The sequence below is a fragment of the Molothrus ater genome, chromosome 5 (assembly GCF_012460135.2).
Source record: "Molothrus ater isolate BHLD 08-10-18 breed brown headed cowbird chromosome 5, BPBGC_Mater_1.1, whole genome shotgun sequence".
Classification (NCBI taxonomy): Eukaryota; Metazoa; Chordata; class Aves; order Passeriformes; family Icteridae; genus Molothrus; species Molothrus ater.
In genome coordinates, this window is record NC_050482.2 from 48433145 (window position 1) to 48443695 (window position 10551).

The 10551-nt window shown below is 50.5% G+C and overlaps 1 protein-coding gene across 2 annotated transcripts; it reads right to left on the bottom strand.

The window, feature by feature from the left end:
- Positions 1-500: 500 nt before the first annotated feature.
- SERHL2 (serine hydrolase like 2) lies at positions 501-9668 on the bottom strand. Of its 2 annotated transcripts, none has more exons than XM_036400196.2 (12): positions 9461-9668; positions 7833-8057; positions 7648-7761; positions 6638-6679; positions 5884-5903; positions 5623-5697; positions 4751-4860; positions 4396-4475; positions 4030-4064; positions 3204-3277; positions 1662-1755; positions 501-1305 (listed from the first exon to the last, which is right to left on the bottom strand). In XM_036400196.2, the coding sequence occupies exons 2-12, from the start codon at positions 7978-7980 to the stop codon at positions 1189-1191; spliced, it is 909 nt and encodes a 302-aa protein (XP_036256089.1). In that variant the 5' UTR covers positions 7981-8057; positions 9461-9668; the 3' UTR covers positions 501-1188. The 2 variants fall into 2 exon arrangements, with proteins under 2 accessions (XP_036256089.1, XP_036256088.1); XM_036400195.1 differs by having other exon boundaries at positions 3204-3280; positions 9461-9666.
- Positions 9669-10551: the final 883 nt, after the last annotated feature.

Below are 10551 nucleotides of genomic sequence, written 5' to 3' on the forward strand. Positions count from 1 at the left end.
CCCTGTTTCCACTTAACCTGTCCCCAGCCCACAGAAGGCAGGTAAGGATGGCACCAGGCATGTTTAGGTGTGGGGCAGTGGTTTTGTGCTGCTCCTATAGCATTTGTGCAGCTCTGGAATAGTGGGAGGTCTGTGATCAAAGTAACCCACCCAGTCCCAGGCTTTTACACATTTATTTTCCAATCTGCAGCCTCACTAGAGATGTGACCATGAATGTAAGGTGGAAACGGTGGTAAATTCCAGAGAGCTGAGATAAAATGTATTTACCCTCTCCTAAAAAACTGACTGCAAATACAGTTTGCATTGCTTGCAGAGATGACAGGCCTGCCTGCTTCAGTGGGATTTTGCATCAATTTAACTGGGTGGCAGATCCTTAATAAGGCCTACCTAAGGCAGACAGTGTGTAAAAATGCTGCCTCCCAAGATGCATTTTAGCTGCCTGGGTGAGCGGCCTGAAAGAGAAAGGAGGTTTGTTCTCCTATAGAGTCAAGAAGATGGACTTAACATTGGAATATTAATCTTTATTTAGGACAGAAATTGTCTCTGCCAACTTTTCCATAATTCGTAGTTCTCCCAGCTGCTTCAGATAGAGGATTAAGGATTCTCTAACATTCATTAAAATGGCCTTCTCTGCACAGGTGAGCTCTTATTTAAGCTGATTCTTAAACAGTAGTTCTCACAATGGAACAGAGACACTGAGGCCCTCTAAGCTCAGGCATCTATGGAAGTTAGCAGAGAAACAGAACACTTTCCTTGTTTTTCAGCAGGTTAAATCCTGGGAGCAGCCTGTCTGCACCATCCTCAGGTAGGAGGCAAGATGAGCCACCTCTATTGCAGTGCCAAAGCTGGGGAGCTGCTGCTGTCACAGATGATGCCTCTGCCTTGTGTTCTGCTCTGTTTCAGGGTACACGTTTGGAGTAAGCCATGGGGAAGGCCACTCTGGGCCTCTATCCCTGTACTCACAGAGCTGGAAGTAGAGCAAGAATTCCTTCTCCCTGTGGCAAATGAGATATTTTGCTCAGCTCTCCTTCAGAGTACCCCTGGCAGACCTGCTTCCACCCTGCAGTGAGCTAAGCATAGGAAAGATTATCACAATCTAATGCTGGATGTGAAGTAGGAATGGTGACAATTCTGGAGCTTGCTTGTTAGCTCCCAGTTCTCCTGGACTGCTGCAGCTGTGAGGGCTTCCTAGAGTCTGGCCCTGGTGTTCTGTGCTGTCAGGAAGTTGCTGATGATCCCAGATACCACCTCAGGCTCATTCAGGTGCACAAAATGACTCCCAGGCACTTCTGCTAGCTGGATATGCTGGAAGGAAAGAATACAAGAAGATGTTAAGATGTGGACCAGGAAAGTGTTCCCTGAAGCACACACTGCTGTGTGACACTCGTAGGAAGCGACAGAGCAAGTGAGGCAGGACGGAGATGGGAGGACCAGGGAAGAGCTGGATCCAGAGGGCAGTACTAACTTGGGACTTTGGCAGCAGTAACAAAGTTGACTTCCTCCCCTGACTGCACACACTCCCCCACCCCCTTCCCCATGTGAGGGCTGTGCTGTTCAGGACAAATCACCTCGTGGAGGGTGTCCACCAAGGTCAGCTGCTTCCCAGCTGCTGCTCCCAGGTTGGTGGCCAATCGAGGTGCAAGCATGACATTTACTCTCACCTCTTTGAGGTTGGACTCGAATGCCTCCTGCAGGGCTTTCACAAAGTGATTTCTGCTCGGTAGGTTGTGTGGTACCAAGAGTCCATCTTGTGATCTGAAAACAACAGTGAGGCTCAGTTCAGCACCCAGTGTGCCTCCATTTGTCTTTGTGGCTGTCCTGGGCAGAATCCGTGTTCCCAAGACAGTAGGGTGACAAACCCAGCTGTTCTTTCCAGGCTGCTCATAAGCAGCAGGCGACAGGGCCATACATAGTAGTCAGAGTGCACTACACAGCTTGGCTAAGCAGCCATTTTACATCAAACTAAAAGGTGTAAAACCTTGGGTGACTGCCTAGTGGTATCAGAGTGGGGACTGGCTAAATATTGGCCTCCCAGGGCTGGCTCTGTAACTGGTCTGAAAACATCATTCCCATGCTCTGCCTTCTGCTCTTAACTTCTTCCTTCCTTAGAGTTTCCACATCTCCCTCAGTCCATTCTGCCTCTCTTTGCTGCTTATTTAACCAAGTTATGCCCTGCTCAGAGAGGGAGGTACCAGGGCAATTGCCCTGGAGAAGTCAGCATTACATCTCCTGCAGAGCTAAGATCGTGCTGTCTCCTACTGTGCTGGTCATGGGACAAGCAGACATCTCAGGCTCAGTGGCATCTCTGTGGCACAGAGGACTTGACCTCAGCACAATATTACATTTCTGGACAAGCAGGAATAACCTGAAGCAGTTAGGATATTAAAACAGATCAGGGAAGTCAAAACTGTACCTCTTTTCTCAACTGCTAGCACTTCTTGTTTTCTAGACAATCTTCTAACAGCACCCCACCAGCCAAGGTAGCCAGAGCCCTGCACACCTTGCCCTCGAAGGAGATGGGAAAAGGCAGAGGACGACTCGCAGAACAAGCTGCGCACCCAGACAGCTTAACAACTTCGCAAGCCACTGGCCCTGTCCCCAGAGCTGCTCGCCCCAGGTGCCACAGGAGAGAGCTTGCAGGAGCTTAGTCAGACCGGGGGCTTCAGGAGCAGCTGGAGGAGATGGAGACTGCTGTAGTTCCACCTGTTTGCTCAGGCAAGAGGTTTTGAGGCCTGAAGAAGGGGGCAGGCTGGGTTCCTGACTGGGGTAGAGTCAGGTCAGGAGGACAGCAAGCAGGTGTGGTGCTGTGGAGGGTCATGTATTTGCCAGGGTGGCCCCTTGCTGCAGTGCCAAGGAATGGAAAGTTGTGAGGTGGGATTGTGAAGCCAAGAGCATGGGGAAGATGGGGCAGGACTAACATTTCCTCAGTCAGCCTTGCACCAGAGAGTCCCAGCCTGAAAGCAGAGTGCCAGGCTGGGAGGATGTTCCAGTTGCTGTCTGCCTTCTCCAGGAGCCTACCCAGCCGAGGGCAGTGGTGGGGAACTGGGAAATACTTTTCACATGTGAAGCTGTACTGTTACACCAGCTGGCCAAAAGCCTGGATGACTAGTGTAAAGTAAGGGGTAGTGGAGGACTCCTTCCTAGCCTTCATTCCTTCCACTGAGGGAGACAGCAAGGGTTGGTACGGTTTGCGCCTCACTCACATAATGATGAGAACACGGTCCTGGATCTTCTGCAGGAGCTTCACACACTGCTCCACTGTGAAGAACTCTCGACTCTGCTGCAGGTGCAAAGAGAGGGAAAGCTCAGGGACAGCAGCTGGGGGCAGAGGGTGTCCCCAAGCTCTCCTGCACAAGTAGCTCTGAAGGTGGAAGTAACTGTGGCCCTGAAGCTTCCATGCTGGGACATGACAAGGATCCAGGCTGCACACAGGAGTAGATGGCTCTGCAAAGGCTCCTTCTGTCCAGCTGTGTTTCAGGGCTGCCAACATTGCCTGCTGGGCTGCAGCACATATGGGAATGATCTCATAGAGAAAAGCTTTAAAAATCATTTTACTAAAAAAGAGAGAGTACATTACCCTGGCTTCCATATCCTGGCAGTAGCACAGATGGAGGAAGCCCTAATTGCTTAAAAGTGGCACAAAACTATCAAAATAGCAAACCTAAGGACTTTGTTCCACTCTCCTTCTTATTCAGGTCACCTGACAAGCTGACAGAAAGCATCCATCCATCCATCTGCTGCCTGAAGAGTTATAACAGTAGGAAAATGTGGCCAGGAGGCCTTGGGGCAGAGGAACTTCTAAAAAAACAAACACTAACATTTTCCAGTGACTCTGTAAGCTGAATCAATGATCAAGTGCAGCCTCTTTTAAAAGCAGCATTTAAAGGACATGTGGGAATTTGGGAAGCAGAAAGTAAGCAGCTGGGTGGAGGCAGGGCCTAGCTCAGTGAGCAGACATCCTCTGTATGAGTGTTCTGTAAGCTCAGGGCTCCGAAGTAGCAGGGGGCATGTCAGAAGAGCAGTGCTCACCGTACGGACTCTCATGTCTCTGTTATACACCAGTCCTGGAAAGAAAAAAACAGAAGGTTTTCTTAGGAGCAGGAGTTGTTCGGTTTTAACTCACTTTTGGGGTCTGCCCAAGACTTTCTGAGATAGGAAGAACAGGATTAATTCAAATTTCTTCTTTTTTAAAAATTTCTTTTCTTTAGCTGTTTTAGGATTTGAGCACCAAACCCAGCTGCGGGGAATGGAGAACTGTGCCTCCAGACTTAATTGATCCCATCCAGGCTGTGTAAATCTGTTGCTAGGGCACCCTGTACCCTGCAGAAGACAATGGCTGTTGGCACCAGTCCCTTCCCACACCCAGCAGTGGCCCAGCACCACACAGCCCCTTACCAGCGGGTGTCTCAGTTGCTCCTCGCTGCAGCAGGATTGCCCCACCCTCTGCTGTCAGATGGCTGTTTGCTTCTAAAAGCCTGAGGGAGACATGGCAGAGAGATTGTGACACTGGAAAAAGGGATGAAGTGAAGCAAAAATGCCATGACAAGGTGACAGTGAGCTCTCAGGCTGCTTCAGAAAGGAGCAGGAAGAAGCAGCAGCTTCTGGCAGCAGAAGCAAAAGGTCATGCTGGGATTCCAGAAAAGAACTTGAAATGTGAAATGCAGGGATGGTTTTCCTTTCTCATTTGTGCAGCTGTAACTCTGTCAAGGTGAGGGCAGGCAGTAAATGAAGAGGATGGATGGGAACCCACCTCTGCAACGCTGCTTCGGGGCTCCGTGCTTTGGGAGTTTGCTGCTTTGCCTCCAGACTCAGTAGTCTGTCAATCACCCTCCTTTTTGATTTCAGCCATCCCTCAGTGTCCTGAAACACAGAGAGGTAGGGAAGAGGAGTAACCCCTTTCTTCTGAGTGATTTTACCCCTTATTGGAGAGGGGAAGAGAGAATTTCACTCTTCAACATCCCTCAGAACTGGTATCAGTTATGGGTATCTTATTAAAAATAACTCCCATAATTTCTGGGAGATAGTCCATTTTAAATAAATACAGCAATACTGCTGTAATTAACTTATTAACCTTTTATCCTTGCCATCTTTTCTTCCTACCTCACTTCTGAGTTGAGGACAACTCTCCAAAGTCTGGTATTTTTTGTCTCTCTGAACTAGTTTTGTCTCTGTGAACCACTATTGCCAGCGAAAGCTCCAACATCTGGTAGCAATGATGGCAAGTTGGGAATGTAGCTTTAGGAACAGAAAAAAATCTACCAGTCTTGTACCCAGGTCACCCAACGTGCTGTTGGCAAAAAGATAACCTCAGCTGGCAGTTGCCTGGACAGAGGTTCCAGTTTCCTTTGTTCAAGGGCTTGGCACAGACAAGAAAATTTCAGTGCTAAGGGACTGCAGGATGTGGAGCTCTAGCAAGTGTTCCCCAAGGGCCACCCTAAGGATAGACTTCAGTCTGTGCAACAAGGAGCAGATCAGTGCCTGCCAAAAGGAAGAGCCCTAGGACTTGTGTGACCTGCCAGGAAGTGGTCACATCAGTGCTTTCTCTGAACAAGTGAGGAAAAGAAAAAAAACATATATTTTTGTATTTTAAAAAAGTGAAGGGAAGGACACGTGAGCTCTAACCTCTGGAGCTAGAAGAAAGCCAAGACTTTCCAGCAGGATCAGCTTGTCCACCATCTCAGGATAAAGGAAACAGAACTGAGGAGAGATGAAACAATAAGAAAATGAAAAGCTGAGCACTGAGTGATGTCTATCCTGCTGCATGGGAGAGGGGTCAGGGAAGGGCCTCTCCTCCCCTGAGATCCAGGTCTGCCCTTTCATTTCTGTCCTATTTGTTTTGCAGCTGCAGAAATCAACCCCATGAAGAAATGATGCTTTACTCACCATTCCTGCCACAGCCCCACCTGCAAAGAAGAAAAGGGTGCTCAGTAATGCATAGAACAGCCCCTGGTAACAGAAATTCACCTTCTTCACAGCAGGAGCCACCTCAGAAATAAAAATGTGCATTGTACCATGGGACAAAACCCCAGTACAGAGGAGAGCTCTCCCAGCCCACAACATGCAGGCAGAGACCAGGGCTGTTGACCTGCTGTGTTCCCCATCTTGTGCCTCATTTCCACCTCCCTCAGACAGCAAAGGCCAAGGAGGAGTTACTGTTTAAAATGTTTTGGTGTGCAGGTCCTGTTAGCTGTGACCACAGCAGCCCTGGGAAGCAAACTCCAAATTGTGGCAAAATCAAATAATATTCCAAGCTCAAAGGAATGGATCCTGGAGTCCAGTTCCCCTCATGCAGCTTTACAGCCCACCAAATGGGCTGTCTGTTCCCAGGCTTTGTGGGGACCAGGCAGGAAGGCCTGCTGTGAATTCTCCTGCGTAGACCACCCCCCTGTGCCAATCACTGTTCTGTCCTGTGAGTGGGGGAAATGCTCACAGCAAGAGTTACCACTGTCTGTACTGCAGGGTCTTGAAAACAGGCATTTCAAACACAGGCAGAGATTTCTGAATCACTCAAGCAGGAACCTTGTACTTGGCATAATATAATAAATATTCCAACCCAGCTCCTAGCAGCATGTCTTGGAAGTTAATTATCTACTGCTTTCTATTAATCTCACAGTTTACAAGGACTAGAGCCACTTACCCATACTGTGACCCATCAGGGTGAACCGTCTCCACTGCAAGGCTAAATGGCAAAAGAGAAAAACAGACAGTGCTGCATTAGAAACCAGAGCAGCAACATCTTGCTGCTTCTCTACTGACATGGGCCCTTTCTCCCAGGAGGGCTTCTGCACTACCGCATTTGCTTCTTAATCCAGAAACTAAGCAGCTAAGTAGGCCGGTTTTGAAGAAAAAGAGCATTTACCACCTCATTTTCATGGTAGTTAAGTCATACAGCTCTCAAGTTCTCTCTATATGTCAAACAAACTCCAGGAAAGTCCCATTCACGGCCAGATACGAGACTGGCAAGAAGCAGAGGAGCCTGACTGGGTAGCATCTGGTGGAAGAGAGAAACCTTTACAGAGCATCCTGCTGCAGGGCATTCTGCAAGACATGTGAGGACACAGAGCCAGGTATGCTGCATTGAGGGCAGTATGATTCCAAGTGAAAGCTTTCTGCACCATTTAGCACATCAGGCACTTCAGTCCATTTTCAGGGCACTCTGGGAGGCTTATAGGAAAATACAGCTTTATCAGTGCTGCCCATCTGAAATATACCTCACTGAAAGATGGGATTTACCCTCTGAGAGCTTCTAGAGGCTCTTTTGTGTACTGAATGCAGAATCTAAAATCACACATGCCAAATATGCAGATGGGCGGTTACAGCAGGAATTATTAGGAGTACAAGACACTTTGACTTTCAGATTTCTTTGCATGATACTAAAGCAAGTAGTAGACTGCCATCAGGGAGAACCAGAAGTTTCCAATTTACACCTAATACTGGTTAGGGGTCACTGCTTAAAAAAAGCCAGTCTGGCAAAACCATTTAGTTGCATCCACCACTTCACCACTACAGCTTTTTTAGTACAGAAACACACTAGCAGCAGGGGGGGAAGGAGGGGGAACTGAAAGTGCTGCTTGCTTGTTGGAAAGAGCAGGACCAATACAGCAGCCCCTCTACAAGCACCCTTAGAGGGTTCCTTCCAGTACTCACCTGCTGCCACCCGGCGCACATCGATCACATAATCTAGGAAATGGTAGGGGCAGCCTGCAGGTCGGTGGGAGGACAAACCATGGCCAGAAAAATCCATTGCCACATAATAACAACCTGAAAGAGAAAGAGGATCAGATGTGCAGCCCAGTCACACAACACAATCCATCCTGACGAGCCACACCTACCTCTGGGGAGCAGTGGAATGAGCTTGTCAAAGGTGTTGGCATTGTCCAACCAGCCATGCAAACACAGCACAGGGTGTCCCTCTGAGGGTCCCCAGGCCTTGGCTGCCACATGTCCCCAGGGCACAGGGAACTTCAACTCTGAGAACATGCCCAAAACAGGGTGATGTTCTTGGAGAGTCACGTACTCTGAGAAGGTCCCAGGGGTCTTGTTAATGGTCTAGAGCTCTGAAAAGAGTAATACAGGTCTTTAGTAACTCACCAGTCTCCTGTGGTCTTAATTAGCAGCTTGATGATTTATAGCTCCCCATTCAACATCCCAAGCTGCCGTTCCTGACTGTCTGTTTGGGGAATCCTCCTCCCAGCACGTACTAGCTATGCTCCTAGGAAGAAATAAGCTTTCCCTGTGCAGGAGGAGAAAGCCTTCTCTGTGTCTCTGCAGCAGCTGCAGCCTGACCAGAAGGCATAGGAGATCTGGCAAGAGGGAACCATGCAGAATTCCCCCAGCTAGCTGCAGTCAGCCAGGCACCTGTCCTGAGCCAAGAAGACAGTTTGGGGAATAAGGATGCTGCCTCCAACATTAGATTGTTACCACTTTGCCCTCTTTTACCTTGGTGCTTCTCTTTCGCTCCACTGCTTGGTAATTTGGCTAGAGCAGCTGGCTCCATGCTGCACAGCAGGTCACTGCTGCCACTTGCCTGTGCACCCCTCAGGGCCAGGGATTTTGCATGGGAAATGGGTCCACAACCTGCCAGGCAGTTGCTCAATCTCAAACCATCTCATTTACCTGGCAATTACTGACCCTTGCTCAAGTACCAGCTCCTGAGCGAACCCAGCCTCTGGCGACCTTCCAATGGTGGTTTAAACATTTCCCTTTCACCCACAAGCCACAGGCAACCTGACTATCTCCAAGTCTTTCATGTCATATCCCCTTCCAAGTGACTTGTCTTGCGTATCTGCTCCCTTAATTAGCCCTCTGAGACTATACAGCAATTAAATCACTCTACAGCAAGTCCCCCCGGAGCCCATGCCTCTCTAAGGAGTGAGGATAGAGGGGGTCGGCTGCTGTCAGGGCTCTGATGGTCCCAATGAGCCAAGCCTGGGGCTCCCCATGAATGTGTTTAAGCTCGGCCCAGGACCAGCCGCAGCAGTGCTGCAGCAGTGCCGGTGTCCATCAGCAACGCCCTCGCCGCAGGAACCGTGGCCCAGCCTGCTGATCACGGGGCTGTGTCTGATCCCAGCTGCCCTCGCCGGGCCAGATCCTGACAAACAACCGTGGGCTGACTTCCCATAGTGTGACCATGGACCTGCCCTGTCCTGAGGGCCCGGGCTCCTGGCAGAGCCTGATGGCCCTCCCAGGCAGTCCTGTCTGGGCCCAGCGGGGCTCCGGCCCTGGGATCCCCCCGGCCCCGGGCTAAGGCCTCCCTGGGCGGGCAGGAGGCGCCGCTAGACCCGGGCCTTCGCCTCGGGGCGCCCTGGAGCGCCGGCTCCCGGTCCTGCTCCCGGCCCCGGGGAAGGGCTGCCCGGGGACCGACCTCCGGCCGGCGCCGAGAGCAGACCCCGGAACGCCACGGCCGACCCGGCCCCCTCTCCCCTCGCCGCCCTCCCGCGACGCCCCGGCCCCCTCCTACCGCTCCGCGAGGCCGGGCCGGCTGAGCAGAGGCGGCGGCAGGGCCGGGCAGGGCCGGGCCGGGCCGGCTGCACCGCCCCACTGCCCGCCTCCCTGGGGCGCCCCGGCCTCCGCCTCTGACTGCGTCGGGCTCGGAAAGAGGAACGGGAACCTAACGATGGCTGTGGGGTCTGGAGCTGCGAACAACCTCCTGGGCGTGATGGGAATCTCTGAGGAGTCGAAATCAAGGAAGTATGGCTGCATCCTTGACTACCTCCAGGACACATTACTGACGATGGAAACTGCCTGTACTGTGGTGACGCAGTGTGAGATGTTTTAACTGTGACCCAGGAGCTTCATATTGACATCAAACGGGCCCAGTGCTTGACACTGACACTGAACTTCTGTCACTCTCTGATAGAGAGACTCTTCTGAACTCCTAACGCTTGCCGGAATCGTGTTGCTTCAGGGACAAGAGTCACCCTCCCATACTGTGACCCATTGCAGTGAACTGACTCTACTACAGGGCCAAGCTGCCACAGATGCACAGGAGACAGCACTGCCTCAGCCACTCCACTCCTCTTCTGCAAAACCAGAAAAAAACCAGACCCCTCTCAGATGGAGAGGTTTTTATATGGTTTGCCTCATTAATTGCCCAAAAAGGTGATGTCTGCATAGACCAAGTTTCAAGGAAGCCAATACCCAAGTATGGCTACTTGCTGGTGCCTCTCATTCATCCAGCAGGCAGTCTGCTAAGCCTAATGCAGACCACAACCATTCCTCTTCAGTCAAGGACTCTGCGGTCAAAGTAAGCAAAGTCAAATCGCACTGTGAGCAGTGGGACCCCTTGCTGGAACAGTTGAGGGAAGCAGAATTAATGTATGTTCTTAGGGAATCATTTTTATATTGGTAACTGGAAGCCCTATACTCAGTTCAGCACATCAGTCTCCTAAATTACACAATATATTTTCAGAATAGCCTAAAAAGCTTGAAAGAAACCAGTGTAGAAGCTTAGAGCCCTATTTCTCCTGCCTACCTCTAACTCATCCTGGCAAAATGGGCTCTGCACCACAGCAGTTGAAACATAACCTTGGGGATCCATCACTGAGAAGA

Excerpts from the sequence above, each read along its gene's own strand:
- SERHL2 (XM_036400195.1), bottom strand. The coding sequence starts at position 7,980 with ATGTTCTCAGAGTTGAAGTTCCCTGTGCCCTGGGGACATGTGGCAGCC. Across the intron at positions 6,680-7,647 it reads TGTGCGCCGGGTGGCAGCAG|CCTTGCAGTGGAGACGGTTC; the intron begins GTGAGTACTGGA and ends TTTGCCATTTAG. Across the intron at positions 3,281-4,029 it reads GAGACATGAGAGTCCGTACG|CAGAGTCGAGAGTTCTTCAC; the intron begins GTGAGCACTGCT and ends TTGCACCTGCAG.